The 22078-nt window shown below is 66.4% G+C and overlaps 1 protein-coding gene across 1 annotated transcript in view; it reads left to right on the top strand.

Annotated features, from left to right (window-relative positions):
- The first annotated feature begins 450 nt into the window (after positions 1–450).
- Positions 451–22078, top strand: part of CASKIN1 (CASK interacting protein 1) — a 28411-nt gene continuing 6783 nt past the window's right edge. Inside the window, exons 1-13 of the mRNA XM_058849753.1 lie at positions 451–544; positions 13948–13999; positions 15787–15884; positions 15988–16133; positions 16219–16314; positions 16537–16667; positions 16739–16847; positions 17184–17292; positions 17395–17489; positions 17572–17689; positions 19123–19338; positions 21237–21344; positions 21453–21571. Of these exons, the coding sequence (XP_058705736.1) occupies positions 451–544; positions 13948–13999; positions 15787–15884; positions 15988–16133; positions 16219–16314; positions 16537–16667; positions 16739–16847; positions 17184–17292; positions 17395–17489; positions 17572–17689; positions 19123–19338; positions 21237–21344; positions 21453–21571 (1491 nt within the window). The remainder of the gene's footprint in view (positions 545–13947; positions 14000–15786; positions 15885–15987; positions 16134–16218; positions 16315–16536; positions 16668–16738; positions 16848–17183; positions 17293–17394; positions 17490–17571; positions 17690–19122; positions 19339–21236; positions 21345–21452; positions 21572–22078) is intronic.

Here is a 22078-nt window from a genome sequence, read left to right as displayed (position 1 = left end):
GCCGTGCTCCCCCCGTCCCCTCCGGCAGCCGAGACCCGCCAGCTCGTTACACGGCACGGCTGCGCGGCGGCTCCCACCGGGGCGTCCCCCGGGCCCGGCACCGGGGAGGGGGATCCCCGCGCTCCGCCCGCAGCACCGGGCCCCCGCCCTCTCCTCCTCCTCCTCCTGCTCGTCCTCCTCCTCCTCTTCCTCCTCTCCCGCGCTGCCCCCCGCGCTCCCGGTGCGGCCCCCCCGCCCCGCCGCGCCCCGCCCCGGGCGCCCGCCGCCGCCGCCGCCCCCGCCCCCGCCTCCGGAGCGGGCGGGCTGGGCGGGGGGGCTGCACCGTGCCGAGCCGAGCCGTGCCGAGCCTCGCCGAGCCGCCCCCCGCCGCCCCCCGCCCCTCGCCGCGCCGCGCCGCGGAGGATGCTCGGGCCGTGAGCCCGCAGCCGGCAGCCCCGGCGCGGCGCAGCCATGGGCAAGGACCAGGAGCTGGTGCAGGCGGTGAAGGCGGAGGACATCGCGGCCGTGCAGAAGCTGCTGCAGAGGCCCAAGCCCGGCAAAGCCAGTGAGTGCGGCGGCGGCGGGGCCGGGCGGGGGGCGGCGGAGTGGGGGCACGCTCGGAGGGGGGGCACACACGGGCACCGGCGTCGCAGCGGCGGGCGCGGCGGCTCGGGGCCGCATCCTAGCGCTGCTCCCGGGGCCCGGCCGCGATCCCGCCCTGCCCGCCCCGGAGCATCCCCGGCCCTTCCCCGGCTGCGGCTAGTCGCAGGCGGGCGGGGACCGTAGACGTGCCGAGGACCCCCGGCGGCGCCCCGGGAGGGGCGGGGGGGCGCTGCCCGGAGTGGGTCTGAGCGTGCCGGCGGGGCTCGGAGCATCTCCGGGCGCTGCGCGGGTGCGGAGCTCTGCAAAGGGTCTCCTCGCCGCTCCCGGGCTCGGTCGGGCTCCGGCCGGGCTGCTCTCTGCTGATCCCCCGGGAGCCGGGCCCGCTGCTCCCGGGGGTTTGGGCAGGGTTTGCGGCCGGGCAGCGCCGGGCGCAGCTGCGTGTGCGTGCAGAGAGTGTGGCCGGGCCGCGAGGGTGAGCGGCGGGGCTCACTGCCCGCACACCCCTGCTTGTGCCCGCACACCTCTCCGTGTGCCCGCACCTCTCCGTGTGCCCGCACCTCACCGTGTGCCCGCACCTCTCCGTGTGTCCGCACACCTCTCCGTGTGCCCGCACCTCTCCGTGTGCCCGCACACCTCTCCGTGTGCCCGCACCTCTCCGTGTGCCCGCACCTCTCCGTGTGCCCGCACACCTCTCCGTGTGTCCGCACACCTCTCCGTGTGTCCGCACACCTCTCCGTGTGTCCGCGCTGCCGCGGCTGCGTGTGCGGCTGTGTTTGGGTGCGTGGGGTGTTTGCGTGGCGGTGTGTACCCTGGCATCTGTGTGTTTGGCTGGGCTCTTGGCGTTTGGCGGTGAGGGGGTGTTTGGATGTCGCTCCGCGGGTATCTCCCGGTGCATCCCTGCGGCTGGCTGTGCACCGCGGGTGCGTGGCCAGGTGTGAGGCTGCGGGGGCGTGCGTGTGGCTGTGCGTGTGCGTCTCCGGGTGTACGTGTGTGTAGCTCCATGAGTATCTACTCGCTGTAGGATGTAACTGCTCCGTCGAGGCGTTCCGCCCGGGACTGAATAATTCATGGTGCTGATGCAGCCGCGGGTTTCAGGCCTGGTGCCGGGGACGAGCTGGGCGGCCGGGGACCGTCCCTGGGTGCGGACAGGGACCGCGGGGAGCGCTCGTGTGGCTCTGGGTCACTGGACACGCGGAGCCTCCATTGCTGCACCCACTGACCCTCTCTCCAGGGCGGGCGCTCCCCAAACGCAGGCACTCCCCTTTCCCTGGAGCTGTGCAGGACCGGTGAGGTGTCCCCTGTCCCTGGCCATGCAGGGCTGCCTCTGGGCAAGCAGGGCCAGCGTGGTGTCCCATGTCCTGGTGCTGAGCAGGGCTGGCATGGCATTCCCCATGTCCCTTCTCTGGTGTTGCATCCACCGTGTCCACGGTGCCACATGGAGCCAGCATGTGTTTCCTCATGCCATGCAGGGCTGGCGTGATGTCCCCCATGTCCCCAGTGCCATCGTTGGTGTCACTGCTGAGGGACTGTGCAGGGCGAGCAGAACCCCCAGCTCAGAGTCCACCCCATCCCAACCCACTCCAGATGCTGCTGCTGCCGTGGCCTCTTGGGGCAGCGTGTGGGTATGGGGACAACACCTGGACTGTGCCCAGCAGTGTCCTCACACACCCCTCTCCAGTCCCTGCTGGCTGGGCACACAGCTGGCATTGCTGTGGCAACAACCAGAGGTGCCTGAGTGCCACCACCTTGTCTGGCATCCCTGTCCTTCCCGGTGCTCTGCTGCACCTCCCAGTGCTGAGCCCTCTGGACAGCAGGCAGGATGGCCACGGGGGCCAGCAGTGCTCCCCGTGCCAGGATCACAGCCCAGGGGACAAGGGACACCCAGTGGGGCTGAGCCTGCTGCTGGGGTTGGATGCTCTCCCCATTCCCTGCCCATCTCCAGCTCTGCTGGTCCCACTGGTGCCAGTGCCGGGCTCGTCTGGGGCCATTTCCCCACTGGAGCCGCTGTCCCGTGTGGCAGCGGTGCCACGCGTGTGGCGCTGGGTGCCGTGCTCCCAGCCTGGGGTGCACAAGCTCCTCTGGCCACAGCAGTGGGGCTGGAGCTGTGCGTGGAGGGCGGGAGCACCCAGCAGGGCTGTCCCCACGCCGTGGTGTCCCCACGTCCCCTCCAAGTTCCTGTCCCACGCGTGCCTGCGGCGCTCCCCGCGCCGCGCAGCACCAGGAAGATTTGTAACTTAGCTGTGTTATCTGGATAATATCCTATTCATGTGGGGTTTAATAAATGAGATTTTAAAAATCCTTGCGTGAATTAGCGCGGGTTGCTATGGTGACATGGGGCCCCGCTCGGTGCGGGTGCGGGTTCGGGGGCCCGGGCCGGCCGCAGCGCGCACCGCGCCTGCTTCCCGGGCATCCATAATTGATGAGGTTGTCTGAAAGTTGCGCAAATCAGATGCAGGGATTTGGCAGCAAACTGTTTCCCTCCCTGTCCCCTCCTTCTCGGTGCTACCTCGAAGAAATGTGGTGACTTGGCGTTTTCCCCTCGTCTCCAGTGCCGTGGGATGGGATGGGACCGCGGGGTGTCTCCAGGAGCACCCATGCCCACTGTGCCATCCCTGTCCTGGGCACCCGGGGGTTCAGCTGGTGAGACATGAGCCGTGCAGAGGATCCACAGCTCCTTGGCTGTGGAGTGTTGGAGGGAGCTGGCTCCTTCCCCGTCAGGCCGGTGCTGCCAGCGGCTCTTCCACCTTGGAAATGGCTCCTGTGTGGTGCTGCCAGTGCCGAGGGCAGGACCTCGAGCCAAGGGTTGGATCCTCTACTCCAGTTTCTCCTCCAGCCAGGCTGGGGTGCTCTGTGAAGCACTTCCACACATGGCAGCTTCATGTGGCCAAGGAGGTGTCCCAGCACGTGGCCCTGCAGTGCCAGGACAAGCATCCGGCGTGGCAGGAACTGGCCGTGTGGGTGGAACCCAGGGCTGTGTCCTGTGGGACTGCCTGGTCCTCAGTGCCATCCTGCTGCCCCAGGTTGCCATCAGGACTCGTGTCCTGGTGTGCTGTTGGAGCCCTGGGTGCCTCACTCGGGGACACCCAGGGCCTGGGATTGGAGCTGGGCACGGAGCTCTGCACCCTCTGCCACAGCAGGGTAACCCTGGCTAACCCAGCCCAGCCTGGCCCCACTGCCCGGGCTGCTGGTGCTGAGGCCTGGGCAGCTCTGGGTGTGCCCCCAGTCTGGGCAGGAGAGCCCCATTCCTGCACTGCTCCTTGTGCAGGGCTCTGCATCCTGCCCAGAATGTCACTGGCAGCAGCTCTGGCATCTCAGGGCTTGTCCCATCAGTCCTGGCCCTGCTGCCATGTGCAGGGAGCAGGTCCTGCCCTGCTTAAGAAGGGACCTCAAAGCTCAGTGAGAACCCCCAGGGTCCTGCTGCGCCTGGGGAGCCATCCTGGGATGAGAGAGGAGCTGCGTGGGGGTGTTCCTTCACCAGTGCTCCAGGATTTGGGAACAGTGGGAAGCAGAGCCAGAGCACCTGGGGATATGGGCTCTGGGCAGGGCCTCACCAGCTGCCTCCTGCCCTCCGGTGTTTCCTCCTGCACAGCGGCCAGTTAATTCTGGGTTTTCTTGCCTGCATTTGATTGCATTCATAATCTGCTCTGATAACGGTATTTAATAAAACCGGGCTAATATGGCGCAGTTAGGAAATGTCTTTGACATTTTACAATTCAATTTCCATGCAGTAAAAGGCAGGGCAGATGCAAATCCAATTGTGGTGCAGTGCCCAGGGCACACGTGGCCGGCAGCGGCCGGAGCTGCCCGGTTCCCCCGGCCCTCTGGGAAAGCAGGAGCCTTCCCTGGGAGGCAGCCACCCCTGATGGCTCCTGCTGCTTCTGTTCCCTGGCCACGGGCTCTGGGCAGAACCGCTGCTGACAGAGATGAGCAGATGATGCTCACTGGAGTGCTGGAGCCCCTGGATGCTGCTGGCCTCTGGAGCCACCGGTGCTGGGCAGGACATCCAGAGCAGGGGGAAGGGACAGCTTGGCCAAAGATGTGCCAGGACCCCGGTGCATCCCCCATTCCATGGCCAGGCACTGCTCCCACGCCTCCCCCGATCCCCTTGGCAGGGATGAAGGGCGGAATGCCAAGGGGGTGGGCTGGGACACGCGGGTGATGCCAGCAAGGGGAGATGCCAGGTGTGTCCCAGGTGTGTCCCAGGTGTGTCCCAGGTGTGTCCCAGGCATGGCTCTGAGCATGGCTGACAGGCAGGTTCCTGTCAGAGCCCAGCAGCTCCGGCTCATCCACGTGTCAGCGGGTCCCTCATAAACTTCTTGGGGTTTCCAGCCTGCGTGTGAAGCCTCGCTCCCAGCAGGACTTGGCAGGCGGCTGTGGGCTGCTGTGTGCCAAGTTTCCCTCCAGAGGGGCACGACTGCTCAGCCTGGGGTAACTTCTCATTATTTTCCATTTCTTGCCTCTGTGGCTGGGCCGAGTTGTGCCTGCAAACCCTCCTGTGTCCCCTGTCCCCAGCACAGCCCCCGTCCCCAGACCGGCCGCAGGGTCCCTGCACACCAGGAATGCTCTGGGGACTGGGGACTGTTGGCCACTGCCATCGAGGAGCAGCAGGGCTGCGGGCCGGCGGCTCCGTTCCCAGCTCCTTCACTGGCCTGGATTTTCTCTCAGCAGTCCCAAATTCACCTGGCTTGACACCAAGCAGCCCTTTGGCAGCCCCTCGTGCAGGGCTCTCCCACGGCCGCCGGCTCCGGCTGTTTGCTGCCCCAGCACCTTGCTGCCCTGTGCTGGGGGTGACACTGTGGGGACGTGGCAGGGCCAGGCTGCACCCGAGGGTGACAGTGCTGGCGGTGAGCAGGTCTGAGTGCTCTGGGTGCCCTGAGCTTCTCTCCACAGCCGTCCCAGTCGCTGCCAGCCCATCGTGGTTTCCAGTAGCCAGGCTGGCGTCTGGCTCCTCTCCTCCTCTCTGCACTCCGTTTAACCCTTCCTTCCCCTTCCCAGCTGCTGGGAATTGCTGCAATCTGTGTCCTGCCCATCTCAGTGTGCCCAGCTGCCCCCAGCCCCTTCCCACTCCCCACGTCTGCAGCGGCTGCACCACCTGGGGCTGGTGGCTCCGTGGTGCTGTGCCAGGGCCCAGGTAGGTCCCAAAGCAGTGGTGGGTGCTCAGTGAACACATCCCTGGGCTCAGGGCAGGTGGGAGCTGTGGCAGTGCTGCAGGTGAGTGCCGGAGGGGAGCACCCAGCCCTTGGGTGACACCTGAGGTTGTTTCCCACTGCGCCGCCTGTGCCGGGTGCTGTGTGCTGGGAATGGGGCTCAGCACTGTTGGCAGAATGTTGGAGAACAAATCTGCTGATATTTAATGACTGGTGCTGCTCCTGCTGGGACAGGCTCCCATGGGTGAGGGAGAGGCTTTGGGGAGCAAAAGGCAGGAGTGTCTGCATGGACACTGTTGTTCTGTCACTGCTTTGTGTCCTGTCCCTGGCCAAGTGTGCTGCCAGGGTGGGCCATGCCCAGCAGGTCACCGAGCAGCGATGTCACCTCTGCCCTGGCTCACCATCCTGTCCCACATCTGGGACTTGCCCTCCTGGTTCTCCTCTGCCCAGAGAGAGGGGGCCTGGCAGCCCACCTGGCACAGGAGTGATGCCACCCGAGGGCTGGCTCATCGTGCCGGGCTGAGAGCGATCTTTAAGCTCTAATGAAATGTTAATAGTATTTTCCAACTCAATACGGGAGTGGAAAATGAGGTGTTTAATGCTGGGCTCTGCAGCGACAGGAGCAATCAGCCTGAGAAATGGGAAGCTGGGATACAGAGCTGGTCTGGGCCCGGCCTGACAGCCCTGTGCTGCTGGGACTGCTCCGGTGATGGATGGGGACTGGTGCTGGCACGGTGGGGCAGCACGGTGCTGGGAGAGCATGGGAGAGCTGCTGGCTGGGGGTGCCAGCTCTGCCCGGGTCTCCTTGGTGTCCCCACCAAGGTCAGTGCCTGGAGAGCAGACGGAGGTGGCTGTGGGGCTGGGGTGCCTCGGGGCGCAGCCGGATGAAGGGACCCCAGTGCTGTGCCCTGCCATGGTCTGTGGCAGCTGGAGATGGCGCCCAAGCAGCCACCACAGGCTGTGCTTCTGGGACCTCGGGTGGCTGCGTGTTCCCCTCGTGTGCCCCCTGTGCATCCATCCCTGTGCCCGTGTGCAGGCGTGCCTCGTGTGCGTGCCTCATCCCCTGGGCATCCGTGTGCTGTGTGCCTCTGTGCATCTGTGTGAATGTGTGTTCCCGTGTCCCCTGTGTCCCCTGTGCCCCCTGTGCCCGTGTCCCCTGTGTCCCCTGTGCCCATGGCCCCTGTCCCGTGTTCCCTTGGCCTCTCGGCTGCCCACACCGGCGCTGCCTCCTGCCCTGCCGGCCGTGGGGCCGGGTCCTGGGCTGTGCCGTCCGTGGCAGCAGGAGCCGCTGATCCTTTCCAGATGTGGCAGCCGGAGCCCCGCGGGTTCCCGGCCCGCGGGAGCCGCTGGAGCAGAGACAAAGCAGCGGCTGCCCGGCTCCTGCATTGCAGCTGGGCTGTTTACGGCAGGCGCGCTCCTCGCAGCCCTGCAGCTCCGCAGCAGCTCCCTGTGTGCGCTCAGCGTCTGCCTGAGCCTCGGTCCTGCCGGGCCCCGCACCGCCCCTGCCAGCCCCTTCCTGTGCCCGCCGGGCTGGGGACACTGGGGACACTGGGGACACGGGGACACGGGGACACTGGGGACACTGGGGACACTGGGATGGCTCCTGCAAGCCCTGCGCCCCCCCTGCAGCGCTGCCAGCCCGCCGGGAGCGGTGTGAGGCCTCCGGCCGCGCTCCCCGTGCTCCCGGATGATGCGCGGCATCGCCTGGCTGCACATCCCCGCTGTCCCCCCAGCCCCGCGGCCGCTGGCACACCGGGATCTGCCAGGCCCTGTGCCCGCAGAGCTGCCCGCGCCTGTGCCCTCCTGTCCCTCCTGTCCCTCCGTTCCGCCGGGAGCGCAGCCGTGGAGCAGCAGAAGGTGGTCATGGTGCACCGGCCGCGGACGAGGACAAACGATGGCTCTGAAGGCGTCACGTTTGAAACAGAGCCCGGGGCCTGCTGTGCCGATGTGAGCTCGGAGCTGGCGCTGCAGCAGCGCCCTGAGCCTCTGATGGATCTGGGCCACCTGCACACAGATGTGCACACGTGTGCACACACAGGGCACCCAGGAGCTGATCTGGGCTGCCTGCACACAGATGTGCACACTCAGGGAACCCAGGAGGTGATCTGGGACGCCTGCACACAGATGTGCACACTCAGAGCACACCAGAGGCTGATCTGGGCTGCCTGCACACAGATGTGCACACATGTGCACACTCAGGGCACTCCAGGAGCTCCCAGCACTTCCCAGTGCTGCTGCACCGTGCCGGGTTCATGGGAGGCCGGTGATCACCGCTGTGCCCTGGTTAATGATGCTTTGAGATGCACAACGCTCCTGGTCCCGCCCTGCAGCCAGCGTGGCCAGGTCCATCCTCCCAGGGACCCCTGGCCCCGCAGAGAGGGTGAGGAGGGGGAGAAGCTGGAGAGGATGAGGATGAGGCAGGGTAGAATGATCTCTGTCCCAGGGTGGAGGTGAGCGGTGTGTGTCCACCTCTCTCTGCTCCCGTGTCCCAAGGAGGTGCAGTGCCAGCCGTGCTGGGATGGATGGATGGGCAGACACAGGTGACAGCGGCCCTGAGCAGCCACGTCCCCATCCCTGCCATGCCAGCCTCGCTGTGCCAGCAGCGGCTCCTTCCAGCCAGGGTGATTACAGAAAATTACCTGTTTGCCACGGGCTGGCAATTAGGGCTCCCTGTAAGCGACACCAACATTCATTTCCGCGGAGACGAGTGTGGGCGTGCGGCTGGCACCGGGCACGGCGGGCGGTGCTCGCTGCTGGTCCCACGGAGCTGAGCACGGCACCTCCTGTCCCAGCCGAGGGGCAGAGGCAGCACATCCCTGCGCTGTGCAAGCTCCTGCCCGTCCCTGCTGCCGCTCCCCCGCATTCCTGGGTGCTCTGGGCCGAGGCACCAGGGACCCCCAGCTCAGCAGAGCCCCGTGTGCTACTCGGGGGGGCTGGGGGGCTGGCACTGCCCCAAAGGGGTCCGGCTGATGCGTGGCCTGGCTCCAAGGCACCACACGGCAAAGGTCAGGTGAGGATATGGCTTGGGAAGAGAGTGGGGATCTCCACAGCAGCTGCTGGTGGCTGCTGGGTCCCCCGGACAGCTCCAGCCCTGGTGGGTCAGCTCTGCCCTGGGTACACCCGTGTCCCCTGTCCCCGCCTGTCCCGCCATCCCACAGGGTCAGCCCCGCGCCATCTCATGGGACTGAGAAGTTCCCTTTTTGTAAAAATAAAAGCATCACAGTGGAGTCCCTGCTGCCTCTTGAAAGCTGCATTTAAGCTGCTTCCTGCAGCCCCAGGGGACAGCGCTGCGCGGTGACTCAGGCTGCCAGAGCCCAGCCAGCCTCCTGTGCGGATTTCGCCGCTCCCCGGAGGAGGCTCTGCCAGGGACGGGCACCCGGAGCAGCTGTACATGTGCTGGGCACACGGGGGGCATCCCCCAAAAGTGCCTTGGGATTTGGGGAATGCCTGGTGATGGGCAGCGGGGCACACAACTGTGGGTGTGCAGCTGTGATGGGCACTGGGGTGCCCGGTAGTGATGGGCATCGTTATCCAGCTGTGCTGAGAGGTTTATGTCCAGCTGTGATGGGCAGTGGACATCCAGCTGTGATGGACACCAGCTGTGGTGAGAGATGTCTGTCCAGCCGTGCTCTGTACTGCTCTGCAACGGCTCCATCCCACCCCGGCCACCTCCCAGCCCCAGGCAATCCCTTTCCCTGTAGAACGAGCTTCCCGGTGCATTATTTATACAGTCCAGATCGATCGGAAGATGATAACGGCTTCATTAGCATCTGAGCATCGCCGGCCTCAGCGCCTGACACGACCTTGGCTGCAGGAGTACAAGCTTTTCCCTGTCAGGACCAGCTCCCCGATGTCACCGTCATCACCAGACCCAGCCAGGGCTGCTGTGGCTGCCTCGGTGGGGCTCCCACGGTGCCACACGCTGCCGCGGGGACCCCATCCTCGCAGCGAGGGATAAGACGCCCCCATGCCAGGGCTCCTCGTGCGGTGCCCGTTGTTTGTGTGGCGCTCGTTAGCAGGGATATAATTAAGAGCAGCTATTTTGGATGCTTCCTTTATCCGGCAGCTCCCAGCGATGCCGCTGCAGGATCCTCCCCCCGTCTCCGAAATAGGCGCTCGCCTTGAATGTCTTCCCTGTGGAAATTCGCTGCTTGTGGGGTCCTGTTGTGTTTGGGGGCGTCCGGCTGCCCACGCGAGCAGGGGAGTGGGGAAGCAGCAGGGATGTGGCCGGAGGGCAGTGGGATCACCGCAGAGGGCTGATGGAAGAGATGGAGAGGAGGATTTGGGGGGGTTCTCCTGGCTCATCCGCTGCCGCCATGCTGGGGAGGGGGCAGCAATGCTTTCCCCTCATTAAGTAGATGTTGATTTAGCGGAGGCTGGAGCCATCTGCTTGGAGCAGCCGCCTGCTCCCTGCCGGGGGGAGCTGGGTGAGGATGTGCTTCGTCAGCGGGGGCTTGGCCGGGAGCCCCCACGCCCCGGCCGGGCATCGATTGCTGCTGGCGCTGCGCTGGCTGCAGACGCAGGGGCTGGCGCATGAGCACGTGAGGGGGTGCTGGGAAGGGAGAGGAGCCCCCTGAGGGGTCCCACCATATGGGGCCGTGGCCTTGGACACGTGTGGAGGGAAGGGATGGGGCAGCCGGGCACGGGGGTTTCACTGCAACATGCACTGGGGTGCCCGGAGCTGCGCTTGGCCACTGGGGTCTGGTCACTGCTGGGACAGCGGCCACCTGGGCACAGGCGTGTCCATGCAGTGTGTTCTGGGACAGCTGGAGTAGGGACTGGGCACAGTGGTGTCCCCAGGGCAGACACTGGGCACAGGTGTGTCCATACAGCGTGTTCTGGGACACCTGCAGCAGGGACTGGGCACAGTGGTGTCCCCAGGGCAGACACTGGGCACAGGTGTGTCCATACAGCGTGTTCTGGGACAGCTGCAGCAGGGACTGGGCACAGTGGTGTCCCCAGGGCAGACACTGGGCAGTGGTGTGTCCATGCAGTGTGTTCTGGGACACCTGCAGCAGGGACTGGGCACAGTGGTGTCCCCAGGGCAGACACTGGGCACAGGTGTGTCCATACAGCGTGTTCTGGGACACCTGCAGCAGGGACTGGGCACCGTGGTGTCCCCAGGGCAGACACTGGGCACAGAGGGGTCTCCACGTGGCCGTGCACCGCGCTGCCCAGAGCTGCGGTTGGGCACGGGGGTGCTCCAGGACACCCAAAGCAGCTGCCAGGCGCGGTGCCAGGAGCCAAGGTGACGCGTGGCCGGACTCTGGGCTCGGGCAGAGCGGGTGCCCCGTGCACAGGCCCTGCACGTGCCAGCGGCCCGTGCATCACCCAGGGCTGCTGCAGGGGAGCCGGGGCCTGCGAGGAGCTCGCCGCACGCGGAGCGCCAGCCTCAACCCAAGCGTGCATTCAGCTCCTGCCATCCCTGTGTTTAAGTGAAGGCATTTCTGGGAGCAGCGGCAGGGCCGCTCCCCGCGGCGCTGTTTACTCTGGCAGACGCAGTTTCCAGCCGGTGTCGATGGCAGACGCTGCGGCTCCCGGTGCCACGGGTGACAGCCGGACATGGTGGTGACAGATCCTCTCTGTGCCCCCCTCTCCTGGGGAGGGCATCGTGGTCCTGCCCCAGGGTGTTTGTGGGGTGCAAACTGCTCTGAGAGCCGTGGAGAGCCGGGCCAGGAGATACCAGCGAGCCCCGTGATCCCACATGGCACAACCATCACCTGAGCAGCCCATGGGGAGCCAAGAGGGGACTCTGGGGTGTCCCAAGGATGGTGGGGCTCAGGGTGTCTGAGCAAAGACGTGCCACCTCTCCTACAGCACCTTCCTGATGGCATCTGATTGTGCATGGAGAGGGCAGGATGGTGACTGCAGGTGCTCGGTGGTCCCTGCCACCCCTCCCGTGATCCCAGCAGAGGGGACAGCTAAGAACACACTGGGAGCCCGCTGGCAGAGTGGCCATGAAGGAGCTCTGCTCTCCTCCCCACCGTGCCCATCTCCTTTTGTAGCTGATATTTTTAATTGGAACCACTCAGCTCCTTTCTCCCTCCCTTGTTAGTGGAAGAGTTTTCCTTGCACTTCCCAGCCATTAATGAGCTCTCCTGGCTCCTGTTGCCCCCGGACAGGCTGCAAATCCCACGGTGGACCTGGTGTCCAGGGCACCCATCCTTCTCTCCTGCTCTGGGAACTGGGGTTATTCTGAGACCCCAGCTGGGCTCCACGCTCCAGCTGCCTTCGGCATGCTGACGGCCACTTCCAGAGCTTTAAAGAAAGTCAAACCACTGCATGGCTGGAAGTCACTGACTAAGCACTTGGCACGGGCAGTGATGGAAGTGCTAAACAGATTTTGGCAGCCGCAGCCTCTCCTGCAGGTGCAGGGAGGAACAATTTGCCGCTACAGAGCATTGGGGTGGTGATGGTTTGGTGATGCCGAGGGCGACGCGTGCCCGGGGATCGCCAACGGCGTCACCACCGCACCCTGGCTCCCGGGCATTGCCCCATCCCAGCCCCTCGCTGGGATCAAGCCGTGGGAAAGGCCTGGCACTGCAGACCTGCTGACAACCGTCTGTCCATCTGCAAGGACCCATCAGCCGGAGCGGGGCCCGTCTCGGGGCCGGAGATTGCAGCCAGTGCCGGGCACGGCGCCGCTCCTGCGCCCACCGGCTCCTTTTGTCTGCCGGCCCTTTGCATCCCTGGGGGCAGCTCGGCCCCTTCTCCTGGGAGCTGGTTCTTGGCGCGGGGCGGCAGCGGAAGCGGCGCTGGGCTCCTCTCCACCGGAGCTGAATGGCACCTTTGTTTGGGGACGCTGGCGGCAGCACGGGGCTGGCGGGGACTGGGTCAACCCCGGTGTCACAGGGGCTCTGCCCACCAGTAATGTCCAGTTCTTCCCCAGGGAACACGGGGATGCTATGGCAGGGATGGGATTTGGGAGTTTTTGTAGGGTTCCTGTCCCTCCCTACACCCTGGGGACCCCACGGTGTCCCCATCCCTCCCTGGGCACCCTGCAGTGCCGCTTCTCGTCCCACATGAGGCATCTGGGAGGAGCCTGGGGACCTGGTGGGCAGAGGTGGCCGATAGAGCCCATCCCCTGCAGCTGTCACCTGTCATGGCGGGCTGTGTCATTAGCAAATATCCTGCAGCTCGGCCCCTCGGGCAGCCCTGGAGTGCAGGAGGGAGCCAGCACTGTGTGCCACAGCCTCTGTCCTGCCCTCTCCTGGGCCCATCTGCGTGCCCTGGGCAGGGCTGGCTCAGCCTGGCTCCTCTGCCCAGGCTGGAGGGGCAGGGCTGGCCACAGCCGCCCTTCCTGCTGCAGGTGCCCTCGGAGCCCTGCTCGTCCCGGGCTGCGGCACAGCCCTTGTGTCCAGTAACTCAATAAACACAGGGACACTGACGAGGGGACATGGTAGAGGGGGAGAGAGCAAGGCCATGCTTGCACAGGGAGGGTCTCTCTGGCCTCACATTCCCCTTCCCTGCCTGGAGCAGCCCCTTCCCCAACAAGAGCTTGTCCCTGACTTGGAGTGACTTTGTCTGCTCATTCCCCCTGCCAGGTCACGCAGCCTTTGGGTTCTCTCCCATGGCCTCAGGGCCGTGCTGGAGCTCTGCTCGAGCTGTGCCCGCTGTGTTGGGCTCAGGGGCTGCTGTGTGGGTCCCCTACCCGGGGCTCTGCTGTGCTGCTCCCACCCTCCTCTCCCTTCTCCTCCTGCTCCAGCTCCCGCTGTGGGAAGAGCAGCTCACTGGAAAGCCTGAGTGGCATTTTTCGGGTAAATCTTATGTAAATCTGGCTCCATCCTTCCTCGTGCTGCTAATTGGATTGCCCTGGCGCGGTTTAATTTCCCAGAAGCGTGGGGAGGGCTGTGCCGGGGGGGGCTGGGGGTACAGGGGATGTACCGAGCTCTGCCCGGCGGGGGCTCCTCGGGGCTGTTCCGGAGCCTCAGCCAGGTGGAGGAGCCAGGGGGGATCCCCAGGAAAACCAGGGGAGAATGGGCAGAACCTGGTGCCAGGAGGAGCCCCTGGGCTCTGCCACCTTCAGCAGGGACCCCCACCCCGAGCCTCCTGCCTGCAGGTTCAGGCAGCCTCACTCAGCACCTGCGGAGCTGCAGGGAGTCCCAGCCTTGGTAGGAAGGGACATCTGGAGCTGCCACCACATCACCTCGCTGGTGTGCCTCGTGTCCCTGCACCAGCCACCTCCTCTAACATCCTGCCCCTTTCCCTCCCCTTCCAGAGCTCCTCGGATCGGCAAAGAAAGTCAATGTCAACTTCCAAGACACCGACGGGTGAGTGGGAGCCCCGGGCCCGGGTGTGGGTGCTGTGGGGTGCTGTGAGCAGGGGGATCTGTGTGTCTGTGTGGGAATGCCAGGCTCTCCGAGCTGCCAGCTCCAGTGCCAGTGCTCTGGCTCCCGTTAGCCCAAGTGGCTGAGCCCTGCCTGCCCCTGCTGGCCTGGAGCAGCCACGGCACCAGAGCAGGCAGAGGCAGGGCTGTGCCCCACATGTCACCACGCTTTTCCCAGCGCCGTGGGGCTCCGCGGGAGCTGTGCAGGGATCAGCCCTGTGGGGTGCCGGCTGGGAGAGCCGTGACCCCGCCGGGCACGGGCGCGATGCTCCACGGGGGCGGGAGCAGCGGAAAGGGGCCGCACATCACCCCCGCTAATCACACTAATGAGGCTGCGGGAGCTGCCGCGGGAGTGCTGCTTGTGGGGCTGGGCAGCAGCTCCCCCCGTCCCGGGATCACGGTGGATGCCGCTCGTTCCCTGGGGATGGCTCTGCTGTGGCCACGGAAATGCCAGAGAGAGCAGCAGCTGTTCAGGAGCAGGAGGCCACAGCAGCCCGGGTGCCTCCTCATCCTCGTGGCCAGGGTGGTGGCACTGGGCATCCCCTGGTACCTGCCATGGCTGTGCCGGCTGCAGGGGGACATCAGCCCCGGGGCCACCTGGTGCCCCGCAGAGCCACAGGAGGGCCGGGCACCACGGCAGGGCTGGGGAGCTGCAGGGCCCTGCTCGTGTCCTGCTCCTGGAAAGGATCCCCCGGGAAGGCACAGGGCAGCCCAAGGCTCTGTGTGAGCTCAGCCAGCCCCGTGCCTCAGTTTCCCCATCCCTGCAGTGCCGGCTGGGGGTGCCGTGGGCGAGCACCGTGCGGGTGTCCCCTCGCTGGCCCCGGGGCCGGTGCCCCGAGCCTGGCCGAGGTGGCCGGCTGGGCCGGGAGGTGCCCGAGGGAAGCCCCCGAAGCAGCCCCGGGGAAGGCTGCGATTTGCACCATCTTGAGCGGATTTGAGCGGGGCGCTGGAGCGGAAAATGTTGACATTTCCCAGGCAGACGTTGGGGATCGGCCTCCTGTGCCGGCTGTCTGCTCGCATCGCCGCTCCCCGCCGGGGATCGCAGCCGGCAGCTCCGGGGGCATCGCGGTGGCTGCAGCGGGCTCCCCATGGGGACGTGTCCCCCCAAAAACCGGGGCCTGGGGGATGGTCACCCCACACCTGCCCCTCGGGCAGCCGGCAGCCACAGAGGCCAGCGTGTCCCGGGGGCTCCGCAGCCCGTTCCCATGCCCCGGGGATGGGATGGGGGCACGGCTGTGCTCCAGGGCAGCGGTGCCAGCGCAGTCGCACGGAGCACGCCACTGCCGGGAGCACAAGTAGGTCAGCTCCTGGCCTGCTTCCCTCCGGCTCCGGGAGCTGCGAGAGCACAGCGGGTGCGGGGCCGGGGGCTTTCCCCACCCCACAGCCTGGCCCGGCACCGGGCAAGGGCAGCGCTGCCATCTGTGCTCACGGCCGCGCTGCTGGGGCCAGGCTGGGGGAAGTGGGTCAGTGGGGAGGGGGCTCCCCGGCACCCCCACCCTCCGTGGGACACCCCTGTGCCTGCCCTGCCCACCACCCCCGGAGCAGTGCCCGCAGCAGCTCTCCCCCCAAAAGCCCACAGAGGGATGTGGGGGTGGCTTTCCCGGGGACACGCACACGCGGAGGGCAGAGCGGCTGTCCCGGGGCGCTGCAGAGGAGCAGCTTTGAGCTCACGGTGCTGGCCAGGGGTTGGCAGGGCCGCGGGGACCCCTCTGACACCAGCCCGGTCCCCAGGTTCTCTGCTCTGCACCATGCGGCGCTTAACGGCAACACGGAGCTCATCTCGCTGCTGCTGGAGGCACAGGCTGCCGTGGACATCAAGGACAACAAAGGCGAGTCCCCGGGTGCCGGCCGTGGCCCCCTGCCCTGTGCCCCACCGCGGGCTCTGCCTGCTGTGTTGGCACATGGAAGCCTCACGGCTTCTTGCCCCCGCAGGCATGCGGCCCCTGCACTACGCGGCCTGGCAGGGCAAGAAGGAGCCCATGAAAATGGTGCTGAAGGCAGGTTCCTCTGTGAACATCCCTTCGGATGAGGGCCAGATCCCCCTGCACCTGGCGGCCCAGCACGGGCACTACGACGTGGTACAGAGAGGGACGGGGCTGGTGGGGGGCTGGTGCCACCCCCGTGCCCCTGCCCTCACCGGGGCGGTGCTCTGCTTGTCCCCAGTCGGAGATGCTCCTGCAGCACCAGTCCAACCCCTGCATCATGGACAACTCGGGGAAGACGCCCCTGGACCTGGCATGCGAGTTTGGCCGGGTCGGGGTAAGTTCTTGCAGGGCTGGGTGTCCCCAGAGGAGGGCGGGGAGGGGAGAGGGGCGCTGCGAGGTCCCCGGGGGTGCTGGAGCAGCTGGAGGGGCACAGGGTGGCCGGCGCTGGGGACATGCGGTGCCAGCACCGCAGGGGAGCTCCGGCTGCTGGCAGGAGGGGAGCTGGGGCCCGGGGGCCGCCCTTGCAGCCCTGCTCCGTCTGTGTTTGCTGAGCCAGGTGGTCCAACTGCTCCTGAACAGCAACATGTGCGCGGCTCTGCTGGAGCCCAAACCGGGGGACACCACCGACCCCAACGGCACCAGCCCCCTGCACCTCGCCGCCAAGAACGGCCACATCGACATCATCCGGTGGGTGCCGTGGGCAGGGGTGGCGGCAGCGGTGCCCCCCGTGCCCCGCTGACCCCGCTGTCCCCCCGCAGGCTCCTGCTGCAGGCTGGCATCGACATCAACCGGCAGACCAAGGCGGGCACGGCGCTGCACGAGGCCGCTCTCTGCGGCAAAACGGATGTGGTGCGGCTGCTGCTGGATGTAAGGGGCCCCCTCGGCACCCCCAGGCGCCCCCCAGGCGCCCCCAACCCAGCCTGGGGCTGTGGGAAGGGGGTGACCCCGCAGCTGGGGGCTCCGAGCAGCTCTCGCAGCTCTCGCAGCTCTCGCAGCTCTCGCAGGGAGCAGAGCTGAGGGTCCTGGAGGGGATACACCGAGGGCCTGGGGGGTGCACACCAGGGGGTGAGGGTCACAAGGGGGGTACACGCGAAGGTCTGAGAGCTGTGCCCTCCAGCTGCTGGTCTCCTGGTGGCCCAGGGAGTCCCAGGGGTGGCAGGATGGGGACCAGCCTCCTCCCAATCCCTCTCGGTGCCATTGCAGAGCGGGATCAACGCCCACGTCAGGAACACCTACAACCAGACGGCTCTGGACATCGTCAACCAGTTCACCACCAGCCAGGCCAGCAAGGAGATCAAGCAGATGCTGCGGGGTAGGGGGTTGGAGGGCACAGTGCTGGCACGAGGGACGCCGGGCTGGGGGTGCCACCCGCCGTGGGGCGAGCGGCCGGTGACGCTCCCGTTGTGTCCCGCAGATGCCTCCGCGGCTCTGCAGGTCCGGGCCGTCAAGGACTATTGCAACAACTACGACCTGACCAGCCTCAACGTGAAAGCCGGGGATGTCATCACGGTGAGTGCGGCCGGGGGGGCCGGGGACACCCCGGTGTCAGTGCTGGCCCCCGGCCCGGCCCCTGACCCGGCCCCTCCCGCAGGTGCTGGAGCAGCACGCGGACGGGAGATGGAAGGGATGCATCCACGACAATCGCACCGGCAACGACCGCGTGGGATACTTCCCCTCCAGCCTCGTCGAGGCCATAAGCAAACGAACAGGCAAATAATCCCCCCCTACACCCCCAGCCCCGGGGAGCCCCGTCGGGGTTTGGTGGGGACCGGGGTGTCGGGGGGTGCGGCGGTGAAGACGAAGCGGGGTGAGGTGATGCCCCTCGTGCATGTGGGGTCGGTGTCCCCGCCGTGTGCATGGGAACGGTGCCTTCAAGTGTGTGGGGTCAGCATCCTCACTGCACCTGTGGGGCCGGCGTTCCCATCGAGGGATGTGCAGGGATGTTCCTGTTGTGTCTCGGTGCCCATGGGGTGCCTTGGGGTTGGTGCTGGCAGCCCTGGGGTGTTTGAGGGTCAGCCCTGGCTGCCCCTGGGCTGGGGGAGGCGTTTGAGGCGCTGGGAGGTTGGTGCATGAGGAGACCCAGAGGTGTCACTGCGGTTTGGGGTGATGGGCACAGCAGTGGGGTCGCAGGAGCTGGTGCTCAGGATCTGTGCAGGGACTGGGCACCAGTGCCAGGGAGCTGATGCTGCCACACAGAGACCTTCCAGCCAGGGGCCATCTCAGGGATTGGCCCCTGCTCCCCCACCCTGTCCCCATCCCCATTCCCATCGTCATCCTTTTAGGCTCCTGGTGGGGTGTGCAGCCCCTCGGGATGTCCCCGGGCTGTGTCCTCTGCCAGGAGTGTCCCAATGGGGCTGGTGCTTCTGCAGGCAGCGCTGAAAGGCCCCACATCAACCATCTCACCCCATCCCTGGGAGCGGATCCTGGGGGCAGCCGCACCATGGGGACGTGGGCAGGGAATGGTGGCACTTGCATAATATCTGAAGGGAGTAGCAGCACAAGTGGCTGCCGGGCAATCCAAGTGACCCTGGGGGTGCCAGGCGCTGGCCAGGCAGGGGCAGAGCCACCCTCCAGGTAGGGGTTGTGTGCCAATACCAGAGATGCCATCCACGTCTCCTGGGCTGTGCTCCGCGGCTCCTGGGCTGCAGCTGGCCCACAGCCGTGTTAGCCAGGCTGTGGGGCTCTGTGGCCAGTCCGCTGGCTGCGGTGGGACAGCAGGCGCTGTGTCATGGCTCAGAGCCGGCCGGGCACGGGGGTGCTGCAGCCCCGCTCCCCTGGGATGGCTGCGGGGAGCAGGACCCCGGCAGCCCGGCTGTGAGCCCCCCGTGAGCTGAGCCGTGGGGCTGTCCCGGTGTCCATGTGGGATCCGCGGGATGTGTCCGTACCCTGCGCCGGGCTGTGCGTGTGCTGAGCTCCCGCTGCTGCTCCTCGGCTCGGCTCCGCATCGGTTGGGTCTCGGTTCTGGCTTCTCCACGTCCCTCTGGTTGCTTTTTTGATTTGCTGCCTTTCCCCCACTTTCTTTTCTTTCCTTTTTTTCTTTTTTTCTTCTTCTTCTTCTTTTTTTATTTTTTTTGGCGGCGCTGAGCGTGTCTCTATTTTTTTGATTCTTTTCATTTTGTCTCTTGTTATGTTTTATTATCAGGTTCATGGGAGACTGTAACAATCCCCCAACACTTCCAAAAGATCCCGCTCCCGGCTTACGGGGCTGCTGTGCTAAACGGTGACGCCTCGTCCCATCCGTTCCATTCCCTGCCTCCACCTCCACCTCCACCACCACATTCCCATCAGACTCTTTTCAGTTCCTTTGGCTATCACAGGCTCTCCCCTAGCAGTGCCGACGAGCCGCGTTACGGACAAGGTAGTTCACCGCTCGCTTCGTGCTCTCCATGGATTTTCCTTTCTTTTCCTTTAAAGCGTGTGTCGAGTCTTTTCTCTCTGCTCGGCCTCTCCCCGCCAGCGGGGGGCTGCAGGGTGTGTGTGTGTGTGTGTGTGTGTGCATGCAGCGTGTGCATGCGCCTGCATGCCTGCAGTGGGGGCACAGGGGTGGCACAGGCGTGCCATCGCTCCCCCCGCACACCCGCGCCCTGTGCCCACGGCACAGCCCTCGCCCCCCGCCCTGCGCTCCTGTCCGGCCGCGTGGGCACCCCCAAAGCGCTCACAGCCCTGTGCCAGGGGCAGGGCTGGCAGCACGGTGCCACAGCTCCGTGCCACGGGCACAGGGAGCCTCCCTGCAGGGCCCGGCTCTGAGCGGGCCGTGGCTGCGCACACGGAGCTGGAGGGGCTGCGGCACCGGGGGCTTTCCCAGGGGATGCTCTTGGGGCAGGCAGAGCCCAGCCGAACCCTGGGGACCATCCCCGGGACACAGGCAGGTGACGGATGCTGCAGGTGTGTGCGTCGAGAGCACCCAGGAGCAGGGGGGTTGCAGGGGGCAGTCCTCGAAGGCTGGGCCAGGGTCTTTGCACATGCCCTGGTGGCAGTGGCTGAGGAGGTTGTGTTGGGGAGCACTGGGTGGCCGTGCTGGCACTGGGGACACGGGAGCACTTCTTTTCTCCAGGGCTTTCTCTCCTGGTGGGGTTGCACAGAGTCTCCTCTTGGTGTGACCGTGGCATGTGCAGCTCAGGGATGTCCCAGCCTGATTTGGTGGGGCTTTTGTTGGTCCCCTGCTGTGCTCCTTCAGTGACTTTATCACCTTGTACCACCTGTCCCCTGCTGCATTGGTGCTGTTGGAGTGATCAGCTCCATGAACAGAACTGGCCTGGTTGGCAGTGGGGTGACAATGTCCCACAGCTGGTGGCAGGGTGGCAGTGCCCTGTGGCTGGCAGTGAGGTGGTAACACCCCATGGCTGGTGGTGGGGTGGCAGTGCCCTGTGGCTGGCAGTGAGGTGGTAACACCCCATGGCTGGTGGCGGGGTGGCAGTGCCCTGTGGCTGGCAGTGAGGTGGTAACACCCCATGGCTGGTGGCAGGGTGGCAGTGCCCTGTGGCTGGCAGGACAGTGGCAGAGCCATGGTGGGGCTGTGGCAGCACTGGCCTTGTAGGGCTGTTGTCCACCTCATCTGATGCTGTTTTCCCCCCTGGGCTCAGAGCTGGATGTTCCTGGTTCAAGCAGGACCTGGCAGAGGTGGCCAGCACAGTGAGCTGGTGAGGAGCTGTGCCCAGGGGTCACCCTCAAGTTGTGGCCCAGAGGAGGGCCAGGTCCTCTCATCCTCTGCTGTGTCCCCTCTGTGTCACCAGGGTTACAGCACCAGTGCCTGGCCCTGCATGGCCCCTGTGTCCCCCCAGATGGGTGCAGGCAGCTGCAGGAACATGCAGCACTGCCTGGGACAGGGGACAGTGGGGTGGAGACCCCAGTCCCCACTGCTTGAGTTTGCCCAGCTCCCTTTGCTCCCTGGACTGGGTCATGTCCCCATCTTGTCCTATGAAGGGATGACACGGTCCCTGTCCCTTGTCCAGGCTGAGGGCACTGGAACACCCCTCCAGGGTCTGTCCCTGGGGGTAGGGAGGGAATGTTCTGCACAACGGGGCCCAGGGCTGGTCACTGTCACCTCTGCCAGCTTGGGGTGGGACGGGGCCCTAGGACGGCTCTGGCATCCCTGGGCACGGACACAGCCGGGGTCCCCACACCTTCCTCGTGGGGTTATTCCCACGTGCAGCCGCGCCAGTCCCGGGCCGTGGTCACCGGCTCCGTGCCACAGCCGTGCGAGCCCGAGCGCAGAGCCACGCGCCTGACACCCGCTCTCTCTGCTCTGCCACCAAGGGTCCCGCGGGGCCGACATGAGCCCGTCCCACCTGTCCCCGTCGCAGGGCGGATCGGCCACGCCAGCCCCCGCCGAGGAGATCTGGGTGCTGCGGAAACCCTTCGCAGGTACGGCGAGCTGGGAGCGGCCGGGGCGCGGAGCCAGGACGGGGCTCGGCCACACCGTGGTGTCCCCCAGCAGCGACAGAGCCCTGACAGCCTCTCCTCTGTGTGCAGGTGGTGACCGCAGCAGCCTGGGCAGCACGGGCAGCGTGGCCTCTGCGCGCAGCTCGGGGAGCGGGCAGAGCGCGGGCAGCGGGGCGCACGCCCTGCACGCCGGCTCCGAAGGCGTCAAGGTAAGGCGAGTCCTGAGTTGGCCGTGCCAGCTGCTCTTGGCTGCGGTCCTGCAGCGTTTGCTGCCTGCCCTGACCTCAGCTGGGATCGCCGCTTGGCCGGGTGCTGCACACTCTCGTCGATACCCTGTGTGCCACCAGCTACGCTGTCACTGACAGTGGACACCAGCGTGTCCCCTCCACCTGGCCCCTGAGTGCTGCCCGGGCCGGGGCTCAGCCCCCGGCAAAGCATTGCACAGGTCCGTCCGGGGCTGCTGTGCCGTGTGTCTGCTGCCGCTCGCAGGGGCCTCTGCACTGTGCGCTGCCCTGCACAGCACACTGCCACCTGCACGGCACAGTGCCACCTGCACGGCACAGTGCCACCGGCACAGCACACTGCCACCGGCACAGCACAGTGCCACCTGCACGGCACAGTGCCACCGGCACAGCACAGTGTCACCGGCACAGCACACTGCCACCTGCACGGCACACTGCCACCGGCACAGCACAGTGCCACCGGCCCGGCACACT

Source organism: Poecile atricapillus, chromosome 14, assembly GCF_030490865.1.
Source record: "Poecile atricapillus isolate bPoeAtr1 chromosome 14, bPoeAtr1.hap1, whole genome shotgun sequence".
NCBI classification, from domain to species: domain Eukaryota; kingdom Metazoa; phylum Chordata; class Aves; order Passeriformes; family Paridae; genus Poecile; species Poecile atricapillus.
This window is presented reverse-complemented; position numbering and strand designations above follow the sequence as displayed.